The 17,374-nt window shown below is 39.0% G+C and overlaps 1 protein-coding gene across 5 annotated transcripts in view; it reads left to right on the forward strand.

The window, feature by feature from the left end:
- Nucleotides 1–15,825, forward strand: part of MET (MET proto-oncogene, receptor tyrosine kinase) — a 112,956-nt gene extending 97,131 nt beyond the window's left edge. For all 5 annotated transcript variants that reach the window (XM_045495392.1, XM_045495393.1, XM_045495391.1 and 2 more), the window contains 4 exons: nucleotides 2,936–3,045; nucleotides 4,218–4,383; nucleotides 13,379–13,515; nucleotides 13,624–15,825. In XM_045495392.1, coding sequence (XP_045351348.1) covers nucleotides 2,936–3,045; nucleotides 4,218–4,383; nucleotides 13,379–13,515; nucleotides 13,624–13,834 — 624 coding nt within the window. In that variant the 3' untranslated portion in view covers nucleotides 13,835–15,825. The remainder of the gene's footprint in view (nucleotides 1–2,935; nucleotides 3,046–4,217; nucleotides 4,384–13,378; nucleotides 13,516–13,623) is intronic.
- The last annotated feature ends 1,549 nt before the right edge of the window (nucleotides 15,826–17,374 follow it).

The following is a 17,374-nucleotide window of genomic DNA, read 5'->3' on the forward strand; positions in this document are numbered from 1 at the left end:
CCTCTCCACATGTTGTGTGCATTAAGGGGGCTGCAGCCCTCCTTGCAGGGCCCCTAGTAGCTGCCTCTTGAGCCCACAACCCCCACAGTGCCTGCTGAAGAAGAGATACCCTGTTCCTGAAGGCCAAGTACCAGCAGGGCTACCAGCCACAATGTTATCTGTGCGATTTCAGATATGTTTTTTGTGGTTTTTTTAAGTTTATTTATTTTGAGGGCAGGAGGCAGAGAGAAGGAGAATCCCAAGAAGGGATTGTCAGCGCAGAGCCTGATGTGGGGCTCAAACTCACAAACTGTGAGATCATGACCTAAGCCAAAACCAAGATCTGGACACTTAACTGACTGAGCCACCCAGGCGCCCCTCAGATATAGTTTTTATAGTTAGTTACTAAAGGAATTCCTCTGTCCACCCAATTTTGTGGATGAAATTTCTGGAGAATGAGATTTCCTGTTTTCTGTGTGGATCCAAGCCATTATAGTTGCAGGTTGTTACTTTCATACCAGTAGGAGGGCTTCTAATGTGATTGATATCACTACAGTGTGGGCTTTGGAGCCTAACAGATTAGGTTAAAATCCTAACTGTACCACTTACCATCTGAGTGGCTTTGGGTGATTTATTTCTCTCTGAACTGCTGATATTAACCATGTATTGTTTTATTTTTTTATGTTTCAACCTTTTATTCAAATTCTAGTTAACATATAGTATAATATTCATTCCAGGCATAGGATTTAGTGATTCTTCAGTTACATACAACACCCAATGCTCATTGCAACAAGTACCCTCCTTAATGCCCATCACCCGTTGAACCCATCCTCCCTCCCACTTCCCCTCCAGCAACTCTCAGTTTGTTCTCTAGTTGAGTCTCTTCAGTTTGCCTCCCGTTTTTTTCTCTCCATGTTCATCTGTTTTGTTTCTTAAATTCCACTCGTGATTGAAATCAGATGGCATTTGTCTTTTTCTAACTGACTTGTTTAACTTAACATACTCTAGCTCCACCTATGTTGTTGCAAATGGCAAGATTTCATTCTCTTTAATAGCTGAGTTATATTTTATTGTACCTATATACCACGTCTTCTTTATTCATTCATCAGTATTGGACACTTGGGCTCTTTCCATAATTCGGTTATTTTTGATAATGATGCTATAAACATCAGGATGCATTTGCCCCTTCAAATCAGTATTTTTGTATCCTTCGGGTAAATAACCTAGTAGTATAATTGCTGGGTAGTAAAATAGTTCTATTTTTAGCTCTTTGAGGAACCTCCATACCATTTGCCAGAGTGGCTGCACTATTTTGCATTCCTGCCAAATGTAAGAGGGTTCCCCTTTCTGTGCATCCTCACCAACATCTGTTGTTTCCTGTGTTATTAATTTTAGCCATTTTGACAGGTGTAAGGAGGTATTTCATTGTAGTTTTGATTTGTATTTCCCTGATGATGAGTGATGTTGAGCATTTCTTCACTTGTTGGTTGGCCATCTGGATATCTTCTTTGGAGAAGTGTCTATTCATGTCTTTTGCCCATTTCTTCACTGGATTATTTGTTTTTGGGGTGTTGAATTTGATTAAGTTCTTTATAGATTTTGGATACTAACTCTTTATCTGATGTCATTTGCAAGTATCTTTTCCCATTCCATTGGTTGCCTTTTAATTTTGTTGGTTGTTCCCTTCACTGTGCAGAAGGTTCTTATCTTGATGAAGTCCGAATTGTTCATTTTTGCATTTGTTTCCCTTGCCTTCAGAGATGTATCTAGTAAGAAGTTACTATGGCTGATGTCAAAGAGGTTGCTGCCTATGTTCTCTTCTATGATTTTGATGGTTTCCTGCCTCACATTTAGATCTTTCATCCATTTTGAATTTATTTTTATGTATGGTGTGAGAACGTGGTCCATTTTCTTTCTTTTGCATGTTGCTGTCCAGATTTCCCAACACCATTTGTTAAAGAGATTGTCTTTTTTCCATTGGATATTCTTTCCTACTTTGTGGAATATTAGTTGACTATTTGTGGGTCCAGTTCTGAGTTTTCTATTCTGTATTGATACATGTGTCTGGTTTTGTGCCAATACCGTAATATCTTGATGATTATAGCTTTATAATATACTCTGAAGTCCAGAATTTCTTTTCTTTTTCAAGATTGCTTTGGCTATTTGGAGTCCTCTGGGGTTCAATACAAATGTTAGATTAACTGTGTATTTATGATGCTCTGACTTCTAGTGCCTTGCTGACCTTGGAGTGATGGCCCTTTCCAGGACTAGCCCCAAGATAGTAAATGGCTCATCTTCAAAGAGCAGGCCTTTTATAAGCAAACCAACCAATCCAAAGCCCATACCCCAATCACCTCCTTTAAAGAATTCTCACACTCTGGGACACTATCCACCTGCTGTAATCACTTCAAGGCCAGGTACCGGGCAACTGAAGACAGCCCCTACACTTCAGAACCTGCTGAAATTATTCAAACTAGCCCAATCCTAAATCCGCTTACCCTGCGTCACCCATTCTTTCCCATGGGAACCACAAAACAAGCTCTTGCCCATGTTTTCCCGTTGCTCCCTCTGCCTCCTAGACCAACCCCATTGCTTCCCTTTGTGGCCTCGCTTGGCATGGTGTGCCCCCTCCTCTTGGTAATTGTGAGTAACAAGCTATCTTTTCGGTGGCAGTGGTCTTCCTTCTGTTAGCCCCACCATACCAGAATAATTTTAAAACACTTCCATTTCCTCATCTGGAAAATGGAACCTGCCTTATAGAAGTGTATAAGGATTAGCCAAAACTCACATAAGCATCTAGCCTGGTGCTTTTCAAATAATAGATATCTAATACATGATTGCTGTTATTAACAAGGCACGAGTTATTGCTTGAAACAAGATAATTCTTATAAACATTTCAGAATTCACAGATCAGTAGATGCTTAGCTTACGCATTTTTAATTCTCTTTGATTGCAGAACCCAACTGTAAAAGATCTTATTGGCTTTGGTCTTCAAGTAGCCAAAGGCATGAAATATCTTGCAAGCAAAAAGTTTGTACACAGAGACTTGGCTGCTAGAAACTGTATGTAAGTATAAGAATCTCTGTGCCCACAGTCGAAATTAAGTGACAAGGAGGAATCTGTTTCCCACTGTTGAAGGCTAGTGAGGATGTTTTCTCTTCTTATGCAAAAGTCCTTTATTTCCGATATGTAAGCACTGGGATGTAGGCGGGGCTTTCAGGCTTTATCTAATGGAGAATTTAAAAGGAATTCTCCAGAGGGGGTCTTAAACAGCTGTTGTGTGCTTTTGCTTTTCTTTTCCCTTCCCACCAGTAGCCCCCAATGTTGTGGTTTCACACTGCATTAGTGTTTGGAAGGGAGAATTTGATCTTCAGCATTTTACAGTGAAAAGGAGAGGGCTGGTAACACAAATACCAACATATTGCAACTTCCCAAGACTGGATTTGAAGTCAGTCTCCAGAAGCCCTACCAAAAATGGTATTGGGGAATGAATATACAAAGAGCTTTATTTGTGTCTGGGTGCCTGGGCTGTATAATTCAACAGTCAACAGTTTGTAATGGATTCAGTTCTTCCCTCACATAACACTGATTCATGACTTATGGTATGTGTGAATGAGAGAGCTGTGCTATTAATTTCCTACCTTGGTTTTGGTCAATGTAACAACATAAAAGCCAGCTTAAACAAAGGATACATAGCCTCAGATAGCGGAAATTGATTTTTGTTGAGCCTTGCTGTTTTTGTTAGATGCTTTACTGTGTCCTACTTCTCTATTACCTCAGTGGTGAGATACATGAATTTATGTAATAACCTAGCCCATTTGAGAAAGAAAAGGTAAAATAACAGCCCTCTATCATAATCCCTCATAAGACTGAGTATTACTAATAAATTGACAAGTGAAGATACACAATTGCTTGGGATAGTCAGTTGGCATATTTGATTTAGTAACAAAGGAAACCTAGGAGGGGGGTCCAACTTTACTGTTAAGGCAAAAGGGATTTTCTTATGCCACATCATTCATAGATCTCTTTCCTTGGCCTGTTGAATTTGTAATGTAAATGTCAAGCATTTTTATTCAAGAATTCCATTGTAATTTAGCGTTAGTAGAGACCAGATGAAGCCCACCCTGCAGAAGTTACGGATTTCAAATATCAAGTCCTTGTTTTGACCTATAGATATTCAGCATCACTGTAAATTATTGCATTTCAGCCACCAGTAATGATTTTTGTCCTTTCTATAGGTTGGACGAAAAATTCACTGTCAAGGTTGCTGATTTTGGTCTGGCCAGAGACATGTATGATAAAGAATACTACAGTGTACACAACAAAACGGGCGCCAAGCTGCCAGTGAAGTGGATGGCTCTAGAAAGTCTACAAACTCAGAAGTTTACCACCAAGTCAGATGTGGTAATGTACTCATCATCCCTGACCGTCTCCTCTTTTCCTTTCATATCCAACATTTTTAATAGTTTTATGGCTATTTAATTTTTTCAAAAAAGGACACCTTCAACACCCTAATTTCAGTTTCTTCAGAGCTTGATTGTTAAACCGGATAGCCATCATATGTTCTCACAAATTCATTCATTTATCAAAAACATTTGCCTAGTACGGTACAACGCTAGGTCCTTAGGGAGCCCAGAGCTGAATCAGAACTAAACCCTGTCCTCCAGGAGCTTTGGCTCCACAGAACAGAGAAGGCATAACTGTCACTAGCTGTTACACAAAGTAGACTGGGATTAGTCTGGCCACTCATAGCTCTGGGACAGCTGCATTCCACCTGGAGAAATCTGAAAGCTATCACTGAGGCAGAACTGGCAGTGAGGGCATTATTCCTGCACCCAGCTAGAAATGTGCCCTTCTTGGCCACCTGGCTGGCTCAGTTGGTAGAACATGAGACTTAATCTCAGTGTCGGGTCTTGAGTTCAAACCCCACATTGGGCGGGGAACCTACTTAAAAAAAAAAAAGTCTAGAAACATGCCCTTTTGTATCTACCATGGTCATCCTCTCATAGAACAAGCTTCAAAAAGCATACACCTGAGTGCCGAGGGTGGGAGAGACACCTGGGCAGCCACATTTTCCTCACTTACCTACCACCTGGTGGAGGAGGTGGTGCTTTTGTACAGGCCTTAAAGGAAGATAGAATGGGCCATGAAATAAATACCAATCCAGGTAAGCAAAGGGGCAGGAAAGAATATACATCTTTAAAGTTCTAAGGAAACAGTAAGGAGTGGGTAATTTGGCCAAAATGGAAGGCACAGAGGGAAGTTCTGAGGATAGATTGCGAAAAATATATTCATACTAGATCATAGAGGTTCTTGGAAAGCAAACTAAGGAGTCTGGAATTTATTCTCTGGCCATGTGGAACCTTAAAGTGTAATCAGAAACACTACAGCCTTTCTTTATTCTGTAAGATGTTCTGAGAGGAGTAGATGCAGGAAGATGAAGTGAGAGGTATAACTTGAAATAATACAGAAATTGTGGAACAGAAAAGCGAGAGCAGAAAAGGCATCTGAGAGGTAGTAACAATATTAAGCAAGAAATTGATAAAAGTCAAAGATGAATAAAGTTATATGCTAGTACAGTAACATATGTGAAGCAACAGAGTAAAAACTTGTTGGAGAGGAAAAATACCAGTTAAGGCTTAAACATACTGAGTTTGATGTGGGAGTAAGACATCCAGGCAGAAGGGGAGGGTAGGTGCTGGGCATTGAAGAGGGCATCTTTTGGGATGAGCACTGGGTGTTGTATGGAAACTAATTTGACAATAAATTTCATAAAAAAAAAAAAAAAAAAAAAGACATCCAGGCAGAAAGGTCCATCAGGCAATTGGAAATGTGGATCTACAGCTTGTACAACCTCATTAGTTATCTTATTTAACTTGGGCCACCATAGCAAAATACCATAGACTGGGTGACATAAACAATAGGCATTTATTTCTCCCAGTTCTAGAGGCTGGAAGTGTGAGATCAGGGTGCCAGTGTGGTCAGGTTCCTGACTTGCACATAGCTACCTTCTCACTGTGTCCTTGTGTGGGAGACAGAGCCAGAATAAGCTCCCTGGTGTCTCCAACCATAAGGGCACTAATCCCATCATGAGGGCCCCACCTCCTAATACCATCACACTGGGAGTTAGAGTTTCAACATTTGAGTGGGGGTAGGGGGTCCACAGTTCAGTCCATAGCAGAAGTCAAGGCTGGAAATAAGCCTTTTAGAGTCCAAAAACAATTACTCCGGAGAAACTACACATAGGAAATGAGGTGGAAAAGCAGAGAGGTAGGAGACCCAAGAGAGAAGAGGCCAGAGGAAGAGAAAGTTTCAAAAAGAAATAGGATACGGTCAGCAGGGTCCACTGCTACTCAGTGCACAAAAATGGTCTTGAAAACCGAGTAACTTGAATGATTTGGAGGTCTCAAGTGGCTGTTGAATGGAATAGAGTATACTTACTCTATCTGCACGTAGTAAGTCAGGAGGACTGTGATGCATAGAGGTAGAGAAAGATTAATTTTCAGTCCTTAGAGATAAAACTGAAAAGCGAAAAAATGTAAACTGGTGATATCAGTAAATGAGGTAGGCAAAAAAATAAAATTAATGGAGGGCATAGACTTCAAAAGAAAAAGGGTTGGCAGCTATTGAAAGATGACAGGGGACAGGGATCTGAGTGTGGCATTGGGAAGCAACAAGTCATCTACCCTCCCTCCTGTGAGTCAACAGATTTCAAAGACATTGTGGTCTTCAAGTGAAAGCAGTTTCAGTTCCTGAGGAAGTGGGGGAGACATTAAAGACTAAGTTGAGAGTGACTGGGAGTTTGTTTTCGGTAAATGTGTTACAGGGCATGGTGGAGGGATGGGACTTTGGGGTGGATAAGATTAATAAGAGGACGTGATAGTATATGCTAAAGTGTAATGCCTGAGATTATGATGCTGAAAGATTCTGAAAAAGATGAAAGAAGTGAGTGCTAAAGAGGTAGGCTGGAAACATGTTAGTGATGGTGGCAGGTGAAGGCATAAGGTAGGAAGAATTAACCTGTCCTCAAAGAGTATACATTTCATCCAGACTTAACTGTTAGTCTGCCATTAAGAACCAGACCAACTCATATAGCTCAATAAGACAACTCAGTTTTTAAAATAGGCAAAAGATTTGAATAGACCATCTACCAAAGCTAGTTCATAAGCACATGGAAACATATGCCTACACAAATACTTGTACATGAATGTTCACAATAGTATTTATTCACAATAGGAAAAAACCAGGAGCAATCCTAATGTCCATCAACTGGTAAAGGGTAAGCAAAACATGGTATTTCTATACAATGGAATAATACCATTCAGCACTATGCTAATCCATGCTACAACGTGGATAAACCTCAAAAATACTATGTCCAGTGAAAGAAGGCAGACTCCAAAGGTGATATGTTGAACACTTCAATTTATATGAAATTTTTAGAAAGAGGCAAAACTAAAGAGAAAAAAAAAAAAAAAACAGATCAGTGGTTGCCTGGGACTGAGGGTGGGAGCAAAGATTAACTACAAACAGGCATGGGCAACTTTCTAGGGTGTTGGAATTGATCTAAAAACTGAATTGTGGAGATAAGTACACTATCAAAATATTTACTAAACATCATGGGTTGTCCACTTAAAACTGGCAAAGTTTATGATATATGTTATACCTAGTGAAGTTTTTAAAACAAAACAAAAAGAACCTGATGAAATTTTGAATGTTCAAGGCAAGAACTGTGATTCTGAGCTTTTAGACAACCACACACACATTACTAACCTACACGCATGCACACACACAGCACAGAGGCCACCATTTATCACATAGCAACTGTCACTCAGGTTCTTGACTATAGATTTATATAGGCTTCTGTATATGAAGTGCTATCTCTCTCCTTCTCATTGGAAGATACTGTATTGTACTACATAAGGGTGAGCCTGAGTAATCCAAATGCAGTGCTGCTTTGACAAATGGTTATTGATTACCTGGATAAATTTGCATTAACTTTAATTTGCAAGACAGGACAATCTTTTGAATGTTGACATGGAACATTTCCAAAAGTATGTGATAAGCTTTTATGTAGAGACCTACAAGCAAAACCTTGCGTGCTAGTAGAAATGTCCACTTTCTCACAAATGACCAGATGGAGTTCAGCTAAAATCTGAATTCTCTTGAAGCCCATTCAAACAAACTAGAAGTGTCACTATATTTGTAACTTCTCATACCCAGTATTGTACAGTGTGCCACACTTAGTACAGGTGCTTCCATTAAAGTCAGTATTGACTTCTCACTTGTTCAGCCAGCTAACTTTTTCACCCTACTTCAGAACTTAACATTGTCCACCACTCCTTTCTTCTCAAAATTTCCTCCTCCTTTGGTTTTTGGGACACTGCATCATCTGGTTCCTCTTGCTTCTTTGTTATGTTTGCTTTAGCCTTAACAGCTCTCTTCCTTCTCTCACATCCCACATGCAACTGTCACTCAGGATTTTGGGGGAGGAGTCTTTAGGTGCCAGCCTCCCTCAATAATTTCAACCATTCCCATCAACAACTACCTTTGAACCTCTCTTCCTGGATGTTTTCATCAGCATCACAAAGTCACCATGTTCAAAGTCCAGTTCTTTCCTGCCAACTGTCAATTCCTGTCTTCTTTATTTCTGTTAATGGTATCACCATTATGCAATATATCAACTCTTTACCCTTTTTAATGTACAGTTCTTCAAGTTTTGAAGGATGCATACAGTTGTATGACCATCACTATTGCAACTAGGATATAGAGCAGTTCCATCATCCAGGAAAATGTCCTTGTTCCTCTTTGTAGTCAAACCCTACCCTATCCCAAGGACCTGGAAAGCACTGGTCTGTTTTCTGTCTCTACAGTTTTACCTTTTCTAGAATGTCGTATACAGTAAATCATACAGTAAATAGCCTTTGAGCCTGTCTTGTTTCACTTAGCGTAACACATTTGAGAGTTACCCATGTAGTATGTAGCAATGTATCTAGATGGTCTCCCTTTTTTTTAATTGTGGTTTAAAAAAAAAAACAAACCATAAGAGAAAAATGACCATCTCAACTATTTTAAGTGTATGGTACAGTAGTGGTTAACTAACTACATACACATTGTTGTGCAATCAATCTGTAGAACTTCTTCTTCTTGCAAAACTGAAACTCTATATCCATTGAATAACTCCCCATTTCCCCCTCCCACAGCCTTTCTGGAAACCACCATTTTACTATCTGTTTCTAAGAACTCAACTACCTGACTATTTAGCTACCTCATATAAGTGGAGTCATGTAGTATTTGTCTTTTATGACTAACTTATTTCACTTAGCATAATGTCCTCAAGATCCATTGATATTGTAGCATATGATAGGATTTTTTTAAGGCTAAATAATATTCCATTATATATATATACCACATTTTCTTTAGTCATCTGTTGATGGGCATTCTTAGGTTGCTTCCATCTCTTGACTATTGTGAATAATGTTGCTATGAACATGGGTGTGGAAGTATCTCCAGATACTGATTTCATTTCCTTTGAATATATACCCAGAAGTGGGATTGCTGGATCTTATGGTAGTTCTATGTTTAATTTTTTGAGGAAACCATACTTTTTTTTATAGCAGAGTAATTCATTCCTTTCTATTTCTGAGTGGAATTCCATTGTACGGATGTTCCACATTTTGTTTATCCATTCACCAATTTGGAGGACATTTAGATTCTTTCCAGTTTTAGGCAATTGATTACACATAGCTGCAACTACTAAACATTTGTTTAATTGTTTTGTGTATAAAGGTTTATATTTATTTTGAATTAATATCTAGAAGTAGGATTACTGGGTTGTAAAACAAGTATATATTTGACTTTATGAGAAACTACCAACTGTTTTCCACAGTTCATGTATCATTTCATGTTCCTAGCAGTAATATGTAAGAGTTCTGATTGTTCAGCATCCTCACCTGCACTTGGCATTGTCAGTTTGGGATTTTTAGCCATTCTCATAGTCTGTAGTGGTGTGTCATTTCCTTTTCCATTTGTATTTCCCAGATGACTAATGATGATAAGCATCTTTTCATGTGCTTATTTGCCATCCTTCTATCTCCTTTGTGAAGTATGTGCTCAAATCCTTTGCCCATTTTCTTTTAAGTTTTAGAGTTTTGCGTTTTTTAATTGGTTAGTTTATTTATTATTGAGTTGGTAAGAGTTCTTTATATATTCTGGATTACAGGTACATGTTATCAGACACAAGTTTTTGTGAATATATTTTTCTAGTCTGTGGCTTGCCTTTTCATTTGTTTACTGATATCTTTCAAAGAGCAGAAGTTTTACATTTTATTGAAAATTTTACCCATTTACCAGTTTATAAAATTTTATGAATATATCCACTTTTTAATCAGTTGTGGTTTTTTTGCAAATTGTGGTGTATCTCTGTTTACCCACTCCTGAATGCCCAGGCTGTCTCCATTCCTTGCTTGCCTTAGTGTCACTTTCTATCACTTTTTATGGCTCTAATAGTCTTTCATGTCTACTAATTGCTTTGATCTTCACCTTTGAAAAGTGAGGCAGAGATTCTTCAGAGGACCTCCCTGCTGGTGCTCAGATAATCAGGCTACGTGCACACAGTAACTGAAAGAATGGCAGAGTTCTCCTGTCTTGAAACTAAAACTAACTTCTTTCCATCATTCCTAATGCACGGGCATCGTGCACCTATCTCTCCTTCTCTTTCTCTCCCTCCTCTTCTCGCTTTCTCTTTCTTTCTCTCTCTTCCTCCCACTCCTACCATCTCCCCCAGCCTCCCTCTTCTAGTTCTGCCTCATTCTCCTTCAAGACCCCTTTCCCCACCATCCTGTCAGTTCCAAACTGTTCCTGGGGGTTTGAAATGCAGGTGGCACTATGGTTTTCCCAGAAGCTGCCTCCCCCTGACCTCTCCTGTCCAGTGAGTCTTCCAACCCTCCTCTGATACCCAGTCATTGCCCAAGTCCTATAATTCCTCAGAAGTGTACCCAACTGTGCCCCCTTTTTTTGTGAATTTGCCTTCAGACAAACCTATAGCCTAGGCTATGGGTTAGGAGACTTGATTACTGACAAGTAATCAGCCTCTCAAAACTTTGGCTTCCTCACCTTTGGTAGATACTTTAGTATCTACAAAGCCAGTTACATTACAGGGTTGTTTAAAGGATTAAATAAAATAATCTTTTTTAAAAAGGGCCTGAAGTCTGTTCTGGGCTTACTATATGGCATCTACTCTTTCCCACCACCTTAATTTGGGAGTTCAGTCTCATCGGGTTCTGGGTTGCCAAGATGTAGCAGCACCCCCACCAGACAATCTGTTCAGAAACCCCCCTATCTGGTCTCCTTATGTGAACCAGCTCCTCCTATTTGTCTAAAGCATAGTGTTTACAGATGCAGCATGCTGGAGCTCAGCTGCATGTCCTGTCCCTTTCAGCGTAACCCACTTTCAGCACTCAAAAACCCCCACAACATGGTCTCATTTTTACCCTATCTATCTATCCCTTGTCTCCCTCATCTACTCCATACATCAAGCAGAGTGACCTATTGTCCTTATGTAGTTCAGAAAAACACACAAGTACTGTCACCTCTGGGCCCATTGCCTCCATCCAGAACACTCTTCCGCCCTCACCTTCTGTGCACCTGGAACACAAATGCTCCCGTTCTTCAAGACCTGCTTTACTGTCGCTTTCTCCCTGAAGCCTTTCTCAGTACCCTACTGTTATCTTATTGACTTTTCACAGCATTTGTACATCTTTTCTATTTTTGTTCTGTATTAGTTATTCTGCCTTACTGTCCTGTGTGACAGTCAGTTGTGTCATAACTCTTAACCCCGTTAAATCAGCCGTAGGCCCATCCACTAACTTGGAAAGTAACCTACTTGTACACCAAGGGTCAGTAGATACTTGTTAAATTGATTTAAACTTTAATGCATATTTTGGAACTTAAAGGTTAACACAGTGAAGTTGTCAGAAGTGACTCATAAGTGACTCAGGCTTTGGATATTTCGATTTTGAAAGGCTGCACAGGACAGCAAAGTTATCTAGTTCCCACCTGGGAAAGACTGTGTTCTCTATTTGGATCGAGGCAGTCAATGTCCTTAAAGGGCTCCTGCACTTGGGCACATGCTTCACTCTGCTTTACTCTCCTCACTGAATGTTACAAGCTACGCTGCTTCTCAGTGTTAAGTTTTCCCACTCTACCTATCAGGTCTGGATTCCCCTTTCCCTCCAAGCCTCCTTGTTCCCAGAGCCTCGTTTCTCCCCCCCACGTACTTTTTAGTCTGTCAGTGACCTAGGTGTGTTTCTAAGGAAGCGCTGATTTCCTGGGTCCTTGGCCAGGGGTGAACCACACATGCCCAATTACTCTCTTTGTGTCATTCTCACCTTGGCACACATCCAGGGGGAGATAATATGTATGACCTAGTATATTCTGAGTAGAGTGCTTTAAATCAAGAAATTGCATATTTAGTGCAGTTTAGTAGACCAACCAAGACCCAAGAGTCTATGAAGATAAAAAGCTTCTGCACAGCAAAGGAAACAACCAACAAAAGTAAAAGGCAACCAACGGAATGGGAAAAGATATTTGCAAATGACATATCGGACCAAGAGTCAAGAACTCTTAAATGTTTATCCCAGTGTGAATTCACATTTATTGGGGGGATTTCTAGCAAGTCACTTAACCTCTCTGTGTCCCTACAATATTCCTGCAAAGTACTGATACAGCTGTTTTATATCAATCTTGTACTTTAACATTTTTAAATTACATTTATTTTATTGAAATTAGTTTTCAACAGACAACCTTCTTGCCTAGCAGTTTTATCACTTCTGATTTTTAATATGGACTTGTACTTACACTGCCTTAGATTTTGCCTTTTAACATTAATGTTTAGATGTGGTTACATTTCTTTCTTGTTTCTTTGGGGTATTTTTTGTTTGTTAATAGTTACGTTTCTTAAAAAGTATTTATATTCATTCAGAAGTCAAAAAAATTTAAACTTTGGAAAGTTTCCTCTATCTTCTTCTTTTATGAATAATATAAAATTATAGTGAAACTATTGGAAAAGAAGATGAAACATGTGAATGCTTTGACCAGTGCTTTGACCCTGTAAGAGAAAACCTGAAAATCATACTGTACTAACTATAGATGAAATCTTAATCCTCATGTGGACTTCAGATATTCTTTTTAAAAACTTTATATTTATTTGTAATCTAAACCTTATCCAATTCTGGTATAAAGAAATCATAAAATGTGTATTACCTTTAAGGAAGTTTTTGCCCCAAAGAGCAATAGTCTTGAATATACTAAGCCAAATTTAGTTATCAAGACCTTCTGGTCACCTTTCATGTTCGTGCGGTCACAGTTCTCACCTGGATTATCCCTTCCATTGTTTGACTAGTGGTCCTTTGGTGTGCTCCTCTGGGAACTGATGACAAGAGGGGCTCCACCTTATCCTGATGTCAACACCTTTGATATAACAGTTTACTTATTGCAAGGCAGAAGACTCTTACAGCCCGAATACTGCCCAGATCCCTTGTAAGTAGGACTTTCAACAGAATCTTCTGTCATTCCTGTATTCTTTACTTTTACAGAAATGCATGCCTTCATGATGTCTCTCATAGCATTTCTTCCTATTTGAAACAGATATGAAGTGATGCTAAAATGCTGGCACCCTAAAGCTGAACTGCGCCCATCTTTTTCTGAACTGGTCTCCAGGATATCAGCGATATTCTCTACTTTCATTGGGGAGCACTATGTCCATGTGAACGCTACTTATGTGAATGTCAAATGTGTTGCTCCATACCCTTCTCTGTTGTCATCACAAGATAACATTGATGGCGAGGGGGACACATGATGGATGGATACCTCACCAGCCCCCTTCTGAGAAACATCATAGAACTTTCCAAACAGCAGTCTACGTTTTGTTCAATGTTGTTGTTTTGGTTTTTTTTTTTCACTGCCTGGCCATTGAAAGGCCACCAGATATTTTTTGCTTTTGCCAAGATTGCACTATTATAGGACCTTATATTGCTATTTAAAATGAATGGATTCTAAGGAATTTCTTAGCTGACAGAGCACCAGAGCCAGAAGCTCTGTCCCGCAGGCCAGTGACCAACAGCAACCCTACAGCTGTGATGATGCTCCTGTGCATGGAGGCCAAAGCCTTAATTCTAGGTTGAAGTTTTTAAAAATCAGGATCCTACATGATTTCATATTAGGAATGGAAGCAATGAATTTCGAGGGCTTCTTGATCACATAAAATTCAGAAGAAGTGATAAAGTTCAGGACAGACATGGCCCCAATACCAAGACACTCATTTAGAATTAAAGTGTTTCAAAGAATTTTCATGTGTTGGATGGTCACTAACATGTTTTATTACTGATGTTGCCTTTTGCCCATTCGGCAAACATTCCCTTTTAAATTTTTGTATACATTCCTTTTAATGGGGAAATATCCATAGGCAACACAGTCAACATTTCAAAATGGCAGGACACAAATGTGTTTATAAATTAATAGGGATATTTACATATTGTACATAGATGACATTAAGAAGGTCCTCATAAAATAGCTTAGTCATAATGAAATATTTAGTTGTCATTTAAAAATCAACTGAGAATGATACTGTTCTTATGATTGTAGACATATAGATGGTTTGTCTGTATTTTTTTTACAATGACTCTGAAAATAAAACAAGTGATTTGTGGTAAGTGTTTTTAAAGGTGTAACTCAGCATGTTTTTAAAGCAGAATACATCTGACTAAAAGGTTCATCAGTTCCAATCATGTCTCATGTAGGGCAAAGAAAGGATCGATGGACTAGAAATATTAGCCTCTTTCTTAGGTGGCAGCTTCCCACCCCACAATCGGAGGCAATAAAACTTTCTGGGAGTCCAGTTTTTCATTAGCACATGCTTTGTGTAAAGCAAAACATATTTAACAGGGGAAAAAAAAGCAATTGAAAGTTCTGGCCATTTCACCTGGATGAATAGTTATTCTGGGCAGGACGTTTGTAATGTTTTGTTCTGTGGGATTTTGTGCTTACTACTGTATAGTGCATGTGGCACAGGATACTCTGTTTTTGTCAATGTAAACATTTAAAGTATTATATTTTTATAAAAATGTTTATTTTTAATGATATGAGAAAACTTTTGTCAGCCCACAAAAATACTGCACTGTGAACATTTCAGAAAAGGTATGTCAGACTTGGATTAGTAACAGCATAGTTCTCAATGGCTGTAAATAATGATAAGGAAATGTACTGATTGCCAGTACACCCCACCCTCATTACATCACCAGGACTTGAAGCCAAGGGTTAACACAGAAAGCTGTAAAGAGGGTGTGTTACACCGAAGCCCAATAGTAGAGCTGGGCTGACGATTACAACTTAAACTCTCTGACCATGGTGGAATTTACCAGAAGACACAAGGAATTGTACTGTAGAGATATACTCCAATTTAAACTTTGTTTCAGAAGTGTAAAAGAGTGATACCAATGCACAAATACTGCGAATGGTGGGTAACAAAAGAAAAACTCTGCAGAAATAAATATCTCTACTAATATCAAGAAGATGAATGCATCAGAACGGAAAGAGCTTGTGGAAGCAACCCATCAACAAGACCACACACCTGTATATATGCTTGAGAAAGCTGCAATGTGAAAATCATGTTTGCTATTTATAAAAATGTCCTTAGATTAATGTGTCTGGACAGACTGTGAGAGTAAGTGATTCTTCTAAGAATTAGATACTGTCACTGCCTATACCTGCAGTTGAACTGAATGGTACTTTGTATGTTAATAGCTGTTGTTTTGATAAATCATGCAATTAAAATAATGTATCATCTTGTTATTGAGAGTTGGTTATTGCTAGCCATACTTGATCACCTATCCACTTACATAATGAGAGGAAGCCTAAGATTGATTTCACCTGGCTGCATCAAGATCATCCATATATGAGAACCTTAGTTAATTCCTGGGCAGCTAAAAGAATTTGCATCCTTGAATCTCAGGAAGTCTCTGTCTTTCTGAGAGTGGTTTGCCCTGAGTTGCCAAATTACCTGCATTTCTCTGTCTTTCAATTGCTAAGAGCACCTGTCTCCTCCTTTTAGCATGATGTTCTTCCCTAGCGAGGTGCATCCTTGGACCAGAAGCTATGACAATAAAACTGAAAACCCACAGTTGGCAGAGAGATAGATACCTATTTGAGTGTTGGAGGAGAGAGGCCTTCTTATCCCCTTCAAAGTACCCTTTCCATCTACACTTGTTCCCACCATTCAGGAGCCCCCAGTTACTAGAGAACATAACCTTCATGTTATCTCCATGAATATTCTTGTAATGCAAGTAATTGAAAAAAAATTTTTTTAATGTTTATTTATTTTTGAGAGAGAGAGAGAGAGAGAGAGCGAGCATGAGTGGGGGAGGGGCAGAGAGAGAGGGAGACAAAGAATCTGAAGCAGACTCCAGGCTCTGAGCTGTTAGCACAGAGCCCGATGTAGGGCTCAAAGCCACAAACCACAAGGTCGTGATCTGAGCCAGTTGGACATTTAACTGAGCCACCCAGGTGCCTCTGTAATGCAAGGGGATTCAATGGTGATATTTCCATCATCTAAAAAAAATCATGTGGCGCTTTGGAGCAATATGATTTTTAAGAAGACCCAAAATCAAACTGGTACCTATAAAATACAGTGGGGGCTGATTCTTTATGAGAGAGAATTCATTCCTTGTACACAAACTCCCTCCCAGCCAAGAAATGCTTTTCTATAAGAAATTCAATCAAAGAAAGAAAGAAAGAAAAGAAAGAAAGAAAGAAAGAAAGAAGAAAGAAAAGTTCAATCAGATTCCATGCCCCTGAAGGACAAGAACCTGTCATCTTTATATCGCTAGTGTCTGGCACTTAGGAGATTCTAAAATAATTGCTGAACTGAAACCAAATTTTCTTATCCTTAATCACTTTAAAGCACCACAGACAAAGTTATTACCTATGTAGCTTCCATGGTATTTGGTGAGCAATGGCATGGGGAGGGGAGGACCTTTCTGGGGAGAGAAAATAAAAGGATCTTCTTTTACAAACTTTTGCTTGGTGCTCTGAATTTTTAATTACAGGATTTTTCACTTCACAATGTAAGCATCAATTGTATTTTTGTTCTTTCTGACCTACATAGCAGATTGCAGATTCCTGCATTGTACAGGAATATACAACCTGTAAAAAGCACATCCAATGTTTGCAGACATCTCACATTATTAATCTACCCAATTGGGTTGAGGAAACAAGTTAGCATTATATATAAGAAATTGATAAGTATTTCATTTAATTCAACTATTTATTGAGCAGCTACAAATGTCAAGCACATGTGCTAGGTAATGGAGATTTAATAATACAGCCCCTGCCACCCCAAGGA

Source organism: Leopardus geoffroyi, chromosome A2 (assembly GCF_018350155.1).
Source record: "Leopardus geoffroyi isolate Oge1 chromosome A2, O.geoffroyi_Oge1_pat1.0, whole genome shotgun sequence".
In the NCBI taxonomy this organism is placed as follows: domain Eukaryota; kingdom Metazoa; phylum Chordata; class Mammalia; order Carnivora; family Felidae; genus Leopardus; species Leopardus geoffroyi.